This window comes from Perca fluviatilis, unplaced genomic scaffold (genome assembly GCF_010015445.1).
Source record: "Perca fluviatilis unplaced genomic scaffold, GENO_Pfluv_1.0 PFLUV_unplaced_scaf_5, whole genome shotgun sequence".
Lineage (NCBI taxonomy): Eukaryota > Metazoa > Chordata > Actinopteri > Perciformes > Percidae > Perca > Perca fluviatilis.
This window is the reverse complement of record NW_024375726.1, coordinates 304,260-316,759: the sequence shown is the minus strand read 5'-3', so window position 1 is coordinate 316,759 and position 12,500 is coordinate 304,260. Positions and strand designations below refer to the sequence as shown.

The 12,500-nt window shown below is 50.8% G+C and overlaps 1 protein-coding gene and 1 long non-coding RNA gene across 2 annotated transcripts in view; one reads left to right on the top strand and one right to left on the bottom strand.

Moving 5' to 3' along the window:
• Window positions 1-10,905, bottom strand: part of LOC120555252 (spastin-like) — a 15,122-nt gene extending 4,217 nt beyond the window's left edge. Inside the window, exons 1-2 of the mRNA XM_039793933.1 lie at window positions 10,600-10,905; window positions 5,466-5,508 (exon numbers count right to left, since the gene is read on the bottom strand). Coding sequence (XP_039649867.1) covers window positions 5,466-5,508; window positions 10,600-10,769 — 213 coding nt within the window. The 5' untranslated portion in view covers window positions 10,770-10,905. The remainder of the gene's footprint in view (window positions 1-5,465; window positions 5,509-10,599) is intronic.
• On the top strand, window positions 3,317-4,441 carry LOC120555254. The gene is made up of 3 exons (XR_005638663.1): window positions 3,317-3,427; window positions 3,464-3,514; window positions 4,380-4,441. It is a non-coding gene; the product is annotated as an uncharacterized LOC120555254 (long non-coding RNA).
• Window positions 10,906-12,500: the final 1,595 nt, after the last annotated feature.

Sequence of the window (12,500 nt, the reverse complement as noted above, 5' to 3'; positions counted from 1 at the left end):
TAGGAACGCCAACAGTAGAGACGTAACATTAGAGACGTCTCTACCGTAGGTAGGAACATCAACAGTAGAGACGCAACATTAGAAGCGTCTCTACCGTAGGACGCATCAACAGTAGAGAGCGCAACATTAGAGACGTCTCTACTGTAGGAAAACCTCAACAGTAGAGACGCCAACAGTAGAGACGTCTCTACCGTAGGAAGGAACGCCAACAGTAGAGACGCCAACATTAGAGACGTCTCTACCGTAGGTAGGAACGCCAACAGTAGAGACGCCAACATTAGAGACGTCTCTACCGTAGGTAGGAACGCCAACAGTAGAGACGCCAACATTAGAGACGTCTCTACCGTGAGTGAGGGAACGCCAACAGTAGAGACGCGCCAACATTAGAGACACGTCTCTACCGTAGGTAGGAACGCCAACAGTAAAAAAAGCCAACAGTAGAGACGTCTCTACCGTGGATAGGAGCATCCAACAGTAGAGACGCCAACATTAGAGACGTCTCTACCGTGGGTAGGAGACGCCAACAGTAGAGACGCCAACATTAGAGACGTCTCTACCGTAGGTAGGAACGCCAACAGTTAGACGCCTCTACTGTAGGTAGAACGTCCAACAGTAGAGACGCGCAACAGTAGAGACGCCTCTACCGTAGGTAGGAGGCACCCAACAGTAGAGGCGCCAACATTAGAGACGTCTCTACCGTGGGTGGGAACGCCAACAGTAGAGACGCCAACATTAGAAGACGTCTCTACCGTGGGTAGGGAATCCAACAGTAGAGACGCCAACATTAGAGACGTCTCTACCGTGGAGTGAACGCAATAGTAGAGGCGCCAACATTAGAGACGTCTCTACCGTGGGTAGGAACGCCAACAGTAGAGACTCCAACAGTAGAGACGTCTCTACCGTAAGGTAGGAACGCCAACAGTAAGAGACGCAACATTAGAGCGTCTCTACCGTGGTGGAGCTCACAGTAGAGACGGCCAACATTAGAGACGTCTCTACCTGAGTGGAACATCAACAGTAGAGAGCCAACATTAGAGACGTCTCTACTCCAGGTAGGGAACGCCAACAGTAGAGGCGCCCAACAGTAAGACGCGTTCTACCGTGGGTAGAAACTCCAACAGTAGAGACGCCAACATTAGAGACGTCTCTACCGTGGAGTAAGGCAAGTAGTAGACGCCAACATTAGAGACGTCTCTACCTTGAGTAGGAACATCAACATTAGAGACGCCAACATTAGAGACGTCTCTACCGTGGTAGTGAACGTCAACAGTAGAAGCCGCAACATTAGAGACGTCTTTACCGTGGAGTGAACGCTCAACAGTAAGAGACGCAACAGTAGAGACGTCTCTACCGTGGGTAGGAACGCCAACAGTAGAGACGTAACATTAGAGAGACGCTCTACCGTAGGTGGGAGCACAACAGTAGAGACGCCAACATTAGAGACGTCTCTACTGTGGTAGTGGAACGCTAACAGTAGAGACGCCTACTGTGGTAGAACAGCCAACAGTAGAGAGCTCAACAGTAGAGCGGCTACCCAGGTAGGAAGCAACAGTAGAGACAACATTAGAGGCGTTCTACCCGTAGGTGGGAGACGTCAACAGTAGAGACGCCAACATTAGAGACGCGTCTACTAGTGGGTAGGAACGCCAACAGTAGAGAGCCAACATTAGAGACGATCAGTAGGTAGGGCACCAACAGTATAGACGCCAACATTAGAGACGTCTCTACCGTAGGTAGGAACGCCAACAGTAGAGGCGCAACATTAGAGACGTCTCTACTGAGGTAGAAACGTCAACAGTAGAGACGCTAACATTAGAGACGCTCTACTTGGTGGGAACGTCAACAGTAGAGAGACATAACGAGCGTCTACCGTGGAGTGGAACGCCAACAGTAGAGACGCCAACATTAGAGACGTCTCTACCGTGGGTAGGGAACGCCAACATTAGAGAGCTCCAACATTAGAGACGTCTCTACCCGTAGGTGGGAACGCCAACAGTAGAGACGCGCATTAGAGACGTCTCTACCGTGAGGTAGGAACGGCAACAGTAGAGCATGCTAGGGAGACGTCTCTACCGTGGGTAGGAACGCCAACAGTAGAGACGCTCCAACAGAGAGCGCGCGTCCTCTACCGTGGGTAGGACGCAACAGTAGAGACGCCAACAGTAGAGACGTCTCTACCGGAGGTGGAACGCCAACAGTAGAGGCACGACATTAGAGACGTCTCTACCGTAGGTAGGAACGCCAACAGTAGAGACGCCAACAGTAGAGACGTCTCTACCGTAGGTAGGAACGCCAACAGTAGAGACGCCAACATTAGAGACGTCTCTACTGTAGGTGGGAACGCCAACAGTGGAGACGCCAACAGTAGAGACATCTCTACTGTAGGTGGGAACGCCAACAGTAGAGACGTCTCTACTGTAGGTAGGAACGCCAACAGTAGAGACGCCAACAGTAGAGACGTCTCTACCGTAGGTAGGCACGCCAAGTAGTAGAGCGCAATTCAGAGACGTCTCTACTGTAGGTAGGAACGCCAACAGTAGAGACGCCAACAGTAGAGACGTCTCTACTGTAGGTGGGAACGCCAACAGTAGAGACGTCTCTACTGTAGGTGGGAACGCCAACAGTAGAGACGCCAACAGTAGAGACGTCTCTACTGTTGGCGTCTCTACTGTAGGTGGGAACGCCAACAGTAGAGACGTCTCTACTGAAGGTGGGAACGCCAACAGTAGAGACGTCTCTACTGTAGGTGGGAACGCCAACAGTAGAGACGTCTCTACTGAAGGTGGGAACGCCAACAGTAGAGACGTCTCTACTGTAGGTGGGAACGCCAACAGTAGAGACATCTCTACTGAAGGTGGGAACGCCAACAGTAGAGACGTCTCTACCGTAGGTAGGAACGCCAACAGTAGAGACGCCAACATTAGAGACGTCTCTACCGTAGGTGGGAACGCCAACAGTAGAGACGTCTCTACCGTAGGTAGGAACGCCAACAGTAGAGGCGTCTCTACTGTAGGTGGGAACGCCAACAGTAGAGACGTCTCTACCGTAGGTGGGAACGCCAACAGTAGAGACGCCAACATTAGAGACGTCTCTACCGTAGGTGGGAACGCCAACAGTAGAGACGTCTCTACCGTAGGTAGGAACGCCAACAGTAGAGACGCCAACATTAGAGACGTCTCTACCGTAGGTAGGAACGCCAACAGTAGAGACGCCAACATTAGAGACGTCTCTACTTTAGGTAGGAACGCCAACAGTAGAGACGCCAACAGTAGAGACGTCTCTACTGTAGGTGGGAATGCCAACAGTAGAGACGTCTCTACCGTAGGTAGGAACGCCAACAGTAGAGACGCCAACAGTAGAGACGTCTCTACCGTAGGTAGGAACGCCAACAGTAGAGACGCCAACAGTAGAGACGTCTCTACTGTAGGTAGGAACGCCAACAGTAGAGACGCCTCTACTGTAGGTAGGAACGCCAACAGTAGAGACGCCAACAGTAGAGACGCCTCTACCGTAGGTAGGAACGCCAACAGTAGAGACGCCAACATTAGAGACGTCTCTACCGTAGGTAGGAACGCCAACAGTAGAGACGCCAACATTAGAGACGTCTCTACCGTAGGTAGGAACGCCAACAGTAGAGACGCCAACAGTAGAGACGTCTCTACCGTAGGTAGGAACGCCAACAGTAGAGACGCCAACATTAGAGACGTCTCTACCGTAGGTAGGAACGCCAACAGTAGAGACGCCAACATTAGAGACGTCTCTACCGTAGGTAGGAACGCCAACAGTAGAGACGCCAACAGTAGAGAGCGTATCTACGTGGAAGTGAGGAACGCCAACAGTAAGACGGATCAACTGATAGAGAGCGTCTCTACCGTGGGGTAGAACGCTCAACAGTAGAGCGCCAACAGTAGAGACGTCTCTACCGTAGGTAGAGACATGCCAACAGTAGAGACGCCAACATTAGAGACGCTCTACTGTAGGTGGGAACTCAACAGTAGAGCGCCAACAGTGAGAGCGTCTCTACTGTGGAATTAAAGACATCAACAGTAGAGACGTCTCTACTGTAGGTAGGAACGCCAACAGTAGAGACGCCAACAGTAGAGACGTCTCTACCGTAGGTAAGAACGCCAACAGTAGAGACGCCAACAGTAGAGACGTCTCTACTGTAGGTAGGAACGCCAACAGTAGAGACGCCAACAGTAGAGACGTCTCTACTGTAGGTGGGAACGCCAACAGTAGAGACGCCAACAGTAGAGACGTCTCTACTGTAGGTGGGAACGCCAACAGTAGAGACGTCTCTACTGAAGGTGGGAACGCCAACAGTAGAGACATCTCTACCGAAGGTGGGAACGCCAACAGTAGAGACGTCTCTACCGTAGGTAGGAACGCCAACAGTAGAGACGCCAACATTAGAGACGTCTCTACCGTAGGTGGGAACGCCAACAGTAGAGACGTCTCTACCGTAGGTAGAACGTCAACATGTAGGCGTTCTACTGTAGGTGGACGCTCAACAGTAGAGACGTCTCTACCGTGGGTGGGAACGTAACAGTAGAGACAACATTAGAGACGTCTCTACCGTAGGTGGGACCTCCAACAGTAAGAGCGTATCTACCTTAGTTAGGAGCAGCCAACAGTAGAGGCGCCAACATTAGAGACGTCTCTACCGTGAGGTAGGAGCCCAACAGTAGAGACGCCGAACATTAGAAGCGTCTCTACTTTAGGTTAGGAACGTCAACAGTAGAGACGCCAACAGTAGAGAACGTCTACTGTAGGTTAGGAAACGCCAACAGTAGAGACGTCTCTACCGTGGGTAGGAGCAGCCAACAGTAGAGACGGCCAACAGTAGAGACGTCTCTACCGTGGGTAGGAACATCCAACAGTAGAGGCAGCCAACAGTAGAGACGTTCTACTGTAGGTAGGAACGCCAACAGTAGAGAGCAACAGTAGAGACGTCTCTACCGTGGAGGTGGGAGCCAACAGTAGAGACGTAACAGTAGAGGCGTCTCTACAGTGGGTGGAACCAACAGTAGAGACGCTACAGCAGAGCGTCTCTACCCTGGGTGAGGCAGCCAACAGTAGAGGCGCCAACAGTAGAGACGTTATACCGTAGGTAGGAGATCAACAGTAGAGAGCTCAACAGTAGAGGCGTCTCTACCGTAGGTGGGGCACGCCAACAGTAGAGCGCATACCAGTAGAGACGTCTCTACCGTGGGTGGAGCACAACAGTAGAGAGCCAACAGTAGAGACGTCTCTACCGTGGGTAGGAACGCCAACAGTAGAGCAAAGTAGAGACGTCTCTACCGTAGGTGGGAACGCCAACAGTAGAGACGCCAACAGTAGAGACGTCTCTACCGTAGGTGGGAACGCCAACAGTAGAGACGCCAACAGTAGAGACATCTCTACCGTAGGTGGGAACGCCAACATTAGAGACATCTCTACTGTTTCCAGCCGATGGTCGGACTCACCTCCTCTCCGGGCAGAGCCACGTACACGCGCTTAGAGAACCGCCTGCAGACACAGACCAGACACACGTCAGGATACATCTCCACTGCTACATTCCCCCTGCTCACACTCTCATTCCCCCTGCTCACACTCTCATTCCCCCTGCTCACACTCTCATTCCCCCTGCTCACACTCTCATTCCCCCTGCTCTGGTGTTTCCCCCTCTCATTCCCCCTGCTCTGGTGTTTCCCCTCTCCATTCCCCCTGCTCTGGTGTTTCCCCCTCTCATTCCCCCCTGCTCTGGTGTTTCCTCCTCTCATTCCCCCTGCTCTGGTGTTTCCTCCTCTCATTCCCCCTGCTCTGGTGTTTCCCCTCTCATTCCCCCTGCTCTGGTGTGTTCCTCCTCTCATTCCCCCTGCTCTGGTGTTTCCCCTCTCATTCCCCTGCTCCTGGTGTTTCCTCCTCTCATTCCCCCGGCTCTGGTGTTTCCTCCTCCTCATTCCCCCTGCTCTGGTGTTTCCCCTGCTCTGGTGTGTTTCCCCTCTCATTCCCCGCTGCTCTGGTGTTTCTCCCCTCTCATTCCCCTGCTCTGGTGTTTCCCCCTCTCATTCCCCCTGCTCTGGTGTTTCCCCCTGCTCTGGTGTTTCTCCCTCTCATTCCCCCTGCTCTGGTGTTTCCCCTGCTCTGGTGTTTCCCCTCTCATTCCCCCTGCTCTGGTGTTTCCCCTGCTCTGGTGTTCCCCTCTCATTCCCCCGGCTCTGGTGTTTCCTCCTCTCATTCCCCCTGCTCTGGGTGTTTCCCCCTCTCATTCCCCCTGCTCTGGTGTTTCCCCTCTCATTCCTGCCCTGCTCTGGTGTTTCCCCTCTCATTCCCCCTGCTCTGGTGTTTCCCCCTCTCATTCCCCCTGCTCTGGTGTTTCCTCCTCTCATTCCCCCTGCTCTGGTGTTTCCCCCTCTCATTCCCCCTGCTCTGGTGTGATGCAGCCTCAGTCTGACAGCAGAACAGCTTTAAGGAAACAGAAGCTGCATCTGTCAGTGAGAAGCTTCAGACACTATTAGATCTCGGTAGAAGCATGCTGCGTGCTGATTGGCTCGTTCACGCTGATGACATTTACTGCTTACGTTTTGAAATTGGGTATTGAATGACGAGGCATTTTTCCATCCTCGATACTTTAGAGGCAATTCGGTCGGTCCCTAAAAAGTATCCAGTTCCCTAACCCTAATGTTAAGAGGACTGAGTCCTGAATCTGACCTGAGGTCCAGCTCCCTAACCCTAACGTTAAGAGGACTGAGTCCTAAATCTGACCTGAGGTCCAGTTCCCTAACCTTAACATTAAGAGGACTGAGTCCTGAATATGACCTGAGGTCCAGTTCCCTAACCCTAACATTAAGAGGACTGAGTCCTGAATCTGACCTGAGGTCCAGTTCCCTAACCTTAACATTAAGAGGACTGAGTCCTGAATCTGACCTGAGGTCCAGCTCCCTAACCCTAACGTTAAGAGGACTGAGTCCTAAATCTGACCTGAGGTCCAGTTCCCTAACCTTAACATTAAGAGGACTGAGTCCTGAATCTGACCTGAGGTCCAGTTCCCTAACCCTAACGTTAAGAGGACTGAGTCCTAAATCTGACCTGAGGTCCAGTTCCCTAACCTTAACATTAAGAGGACTTGAGTCCTGAATGACCTGAGGGTCAGTTCCCAACCCTAACATTAAAAAGGACTGAGTCCTGAATATGACCTGAGGTCCAGTTCCCTAACCTAAACATTAAGAGGACTGAGTCCTGAATCTGACCTGAGGTCCAGTTCATACCCTAACATTAAGAGGACTGAGTCCTGAATCTGACCTGAGGTCCAGCTCCCTAACCCTAACGTTAAGAGGACTGAGTCCTGAATCTGACCTGAGGTCCAGTTCCCTAACCCTAACGTTAAGAGGACTGAGTCCTGAATCTGACCTGAGGTCCAGTTCCCTAACCCTAACATTAAGAGGACTGAGTCCTGAATCTGACCTGAGGTCCAGTTCCCTAACCCTAACGTTAAGAGGACTGAGTCCTGAATCTGACCTGAGGTCCAGCTCCCTAACCCTAACGTTAAGAGGACTGAGTCCTGAATCTGACCTGAGGTCCAGCTCCCTAACCCTAACGTTAAGAGGACTGAGTCCTGAATCTGACCTGAGGTCCAGCTCCTAACCCTAACGCTTAAGAGGACTGAGTCCTGAATCTGACCTGAGGTCCAGCTCCCTAACCCTAACGTTAAGAGGACTGAGTCCTGAATCTGACCTGAGGTCCAGTTCCCTAACCCTAACGTTAAGAGGACTGAGTCCTGAATCTGACCTGAGGTCCGGCTCCCTAACCCTAACGTTAAGAGGACTGAGTCCTGAATCTGACCTGAGGTCCGGCTCCCTAACCCTAACGTTAAGAGGACTGAGTCCTGAATCTGACCTGAGGTCCAGCTCCCTAACCCTAACGTCAAGAGGACTGAGTCCTGAATCTGACCTGAGGTCCAGCTCCCTAACCCTAACGTTAAGAGGACTGAGTCCTGAATCTGACCTGAGGTCCAGCTCCCTAACCCTAACGTTAAGAGGACTGAGTCCTAAATCTGACCTGAGGTCCAGTTCCCAACCCTAACCTCGTTAAGAGGACTGAGTCCTGAATCTGACCTGAGGTCCAGTTCCCTTACCCTAACGTTAAGAGGACTGAGTCCTGAATCTGACCTGAGGTCCAGCTCCCTTACCTAACGGCTAAGAGGACTGAGTCCTGAATCTGACCTGAGGTCCAGCTCCCTAACATTAAGAGGACTGAGTCCTGAATCTGACCTGAGAGCAGCTTGGTCCAGTTCCCTAACCCTAACGTTAAAAGGACTGAGTCCTGAATCTGACCTGAGGTCCAGCTCCCTAACCCTAACGTTAAGAGGACTGAGTCCTGAATCTGACCTGAGGTCCCGCCCCCACCCTTAACCCTAACGTAGGGACTGAGTCCTAAATCTGACCTGAGGTCCAGTTCCCTAACCTTAACATTAAGAGGACTGAGTCCTGAATCTGACCTGAGGTCCAGTTCCCTAACCCTAACGTTAAGAGGACTGAGTCCTAAATCTGACCTGAGGTCCAGTTCCCTAACCTTAACATTAAGAGGACTGAGTCCTGAATATGACCTGAGGTCCAGTTCCCTAACCCTAACATTAAGAGGACTGAGTCCTGAATATGACCTGAGGTCCAGTTCCCTAACCCTAACATTAAGAGGACTGAGTCCTGAATCTGACCTGAGGTCCAGTTCCCTTACCCTAACATTAAGAGGACTGAGTCCTGAATCTGACCTGAGGTCCAGCTCCCTAACCCTAACGTTAAGAGGACTGAGTCCTGAATCTGACCTGAGGTCCAGTTCCCTAACCCTAACGTTAAGAGGACTGAGTCCTGAATCTGACCTGAGGTCCAGTTCCCTAACCCTAACATTAAGAGGACTGAGTCCTGAATCTGACCTGAGGTCCAGTTCCCTAACCCTAACGTTAAGAGGACTGAGTCCTGAATCTGACCTGAGGTCCAGCTCCCTAACCCTAACGTTAAGAGGACTGAGTCCTGAATCTGACCTGAGGTCCAGCTCCCTAACCCTAACGTTAAGAGGACTGAGTCCTGAATCTGACCTGAGGTCCAGCTCCCTAACCCTAACATTAAGAGGACTGAGTCCTGAATCTGACCTGAGGTCCAGCTCCCTAACCCTAGCGTAAAGAGGACTGAGTCCTGAATCTGACCTGAGGGTCCAGTTCCCTAACCCTAACGTTAAGGAGCTGAGTCCTGAATCTGACCTGAGGTCCGGCTCCCTAACCCTAACGTTAAGAGGACTGAGTCCTGAATCTGACCTGAGGTCCGCCCTAACCCTAACGTTAAGAGGACTGAGTCCTGAATCTGACCTGAGGTCCAGCTCCCTAACCCTAACGTTAAGAGGACTGAGTCCTGAATCTGACCTGAGGTCCAGCTCCCTAACCCTAACGTTAAGAGGACTGAGTCCTGAATCTGACCTGAGGTCCAGCTCCCTAACCCTAACGTTAAGAGGACTGAGTCCTAAATCTGACCTGAGGTCCAGTTCCCTAACCCTAACGTTAAGAGGACTGAGTCCTGAATCTGACCTGAGGTCCAGTTCCCTTACCCTAACGTTAAGAGGACTGAGTCCTGAATCTGACCTGAGGTCCAGCTCCCTTACCCTAACGTTAAGAGGACTGAGTCCTGAATCTGACCTGAGGTCCAGCTCCCTAACCCTAACATTAAGAGGACTGAGTCCTGAATCTGACCTGAGAGCAGCTTGGTCCAGTTCCCTAACCCTAACGTTAAGAGGACTGAGTCCTGAATCTGACCTGAGGTCCAGCTCCCTAACCCTAACGTTAAGAGGACTGAGTCCTGAATCTGACCTGAGGTCCAGCTCCCTAACCCTAACGTTAAGAGGACTGAGTCCTAAATCTGACCTGAGGTCCAGTTCCCTAACCCTAACGTTAAGAGGACTGAGTCCTGAATCTGACCTGAGGTCCAGCTCCCTAACCCTAACGTTAAGAGGACTGAGTCCTGAATCTGACCTGAGGTCCAGCTCCTAACCCTAATGTTAAGAGGACTGAGTCCTGAATCTGACCTGAGGTCCAGCTCCCTTACCCTAACGTTAAGAGGACTGAGTCCTGAATCTGACCTGAGGTCCAGCTCCCTTACCATAACGTTAAGAGGACTGAGTCCTGAATCTGACCTGAGGTCCAGCTCCCTAACCCTAACGTTAAGAGGACTGAGTCCTGAATCTGACCTGAGGTCCAGCTCCCTAACCCTAACGTTAAGAGGAGTGAGTCCTGAATCTGACCTGAGGTCCAGCTCCCTAACCCTAACGTTAAGAGGACTGAGTCCTGAATCTGACCTGAGGTCCAGCTCCCTTACCATAACGTTAAGAGGACTGAGTCCTGAATCTGACCTGAGGTCCAGCTCCCTAACCCTAACGTTAAGAGGACTGAGTCCTGAATCTGACCTGAGGTCCAGTTCCCTAACCCTAACGTTAAGAGGACTGAGTCCTGAATCTGACCTGAGGTCCAGCTCCCTAACCCTAACGTTAAGAGGACTGAGTCCTGAATCTGACCTGAGAGCAGCTTGGTCCAGTTCCCTAACCCTAACGTTAAGAGGACTGAGTCCTGAATCTGACCTGAGAGCAGCTTGGTCCAGTTCCTGAGGCCGGTTGGTGGCTCCCATCACCAGAACCCTCTCCTCGCCACCAGACTGGACCTGAAACACAGTTTCCCAGCAGTCATGCACAGCAGTATGCGGGGCCAGCCTCAGGCCGTGTTCAGGACCGTCCCGGTTTACTTCATTCATGTGTTCACTGTGTTGATGGACTGAGGATGGGAGGAGGAGTCAGAACCATCTCAACCAGGGGGTTCAGGATTCAGACCAACCCACAAATCTGGATTCAGTGCATCCCTGGTTTTAAGGCCGACGTCGGCTGTAGATAGGTGGGCCAACGCAGTTTTTGTCTCAGTGTAATTAATTAGGTTGTTTTTATGTCTTTTGTCGGCTCACTTTTACTCACAACATGCTAACCGGCAACATAGGATTCCATTCACTACGCTAAGCTAACTAGCGGACTAAAACAATGCATGCACAAAAAATGCGTTGGCCCACCTATCTACAGCTAGATGAGACCGTGATAAGACCTATTTCACCTATCTACAGCTAGAGGAGACCGTGATAAGACCTATTTCACCTATCTACAGCTAGAGGAGACCGTGATAAGACCTATTTCACCTATCTACAGCTAGAGGAGACCGTGATAAGACCTATTTCACCTATCTACAGCTAGAGGAGACCGTGATAAGACCTATTTCACCTATCTACAGCTAGAGGAGACGTGATAAGACCTATTTCACCTATCTACAGCTAGAGGAGAACCGGTAAGACCTATTTCACCTATCTACAGCTAGAGGGAGACCGTGATAAGACCTATTTCACCTATCTATAGCTAGAGGAGACCGTGATAAGCCCTATTTCACCTATCTACAGCTAGAGGGCGCGTGATAAGCCCTATTTCACCTATCTACAGCTAGAGGAGACGTGATAAGACCTATTTCACCTATCTACAGCTAGAGGAGACGTGATAAGACCTATTTCACCTATCTACAGCTAGAGGAGACCATGATAAGACCTATTTCACCTATCTACAGCTAGAGGAGACCGTGATAAGCCCTATTTCACCTATCTACAGCTAGGGAGACCATGATAAGCCCTATTTCACCTATCTACAGCTAAGGGACACGAGACTAATAAGACCTATTTCACCTATCTACAGCTAGGGTAGACCATGATAAGACCTATTTCACCTATCTACAGCTAGGGAGACGTGATAAGCCCTATTTCACCTATCTACAGCTAGAGGAGACCATGATAAGACCCTACTTCACCTATCTACAGCTAGAGGAGACCATGATAAGACCTATTTTCCTATCTACAGCTAAGGAGACCGATGATAAGACCTATTTCACCTATCTACAGCTAGGAGACCATGATAAGACCTATTTCACCTATCTACAGCTAGAGGAGACCATGATAAGACCTATTTCACCTATCTACAGCTAGAGGAGACCATGATAAGACCTATTTCACCTATCTACAGCTAGAGGAGACCTTGATAAGACCTATTTCACCTATCTACAGCTAGGAGGGCCATTAAGACCTGGCTTCACCTATCCTACAGCTAGAGGAGACCATGATGAAGACCCTATTTCACTTTTATCCTACAGCTAAGGGGGAGACCGTGATAAGACCTATTTCACCTATCTACAGCTGGGAGGGGCCGTGATAAGACCACAACTCACCCTATCTACAGCTGGGAGACATGATGAAGACCCTATTTCACCTATCTACAGCTGGGAGACACTTGATTAAAGACCTATTTCACCCTATCTACAGCTAGGGGCCATTAAGACCCTGGCTTCACCTATCTACAGCTAGGAGACCATGGTGAGAGACCTATTTCACCCTATCTACAGCTAGAGGGGCTTTGTTGATAAGACCCTATGGCCACCTATCTACAGCTAGAGGGGGAGGGCA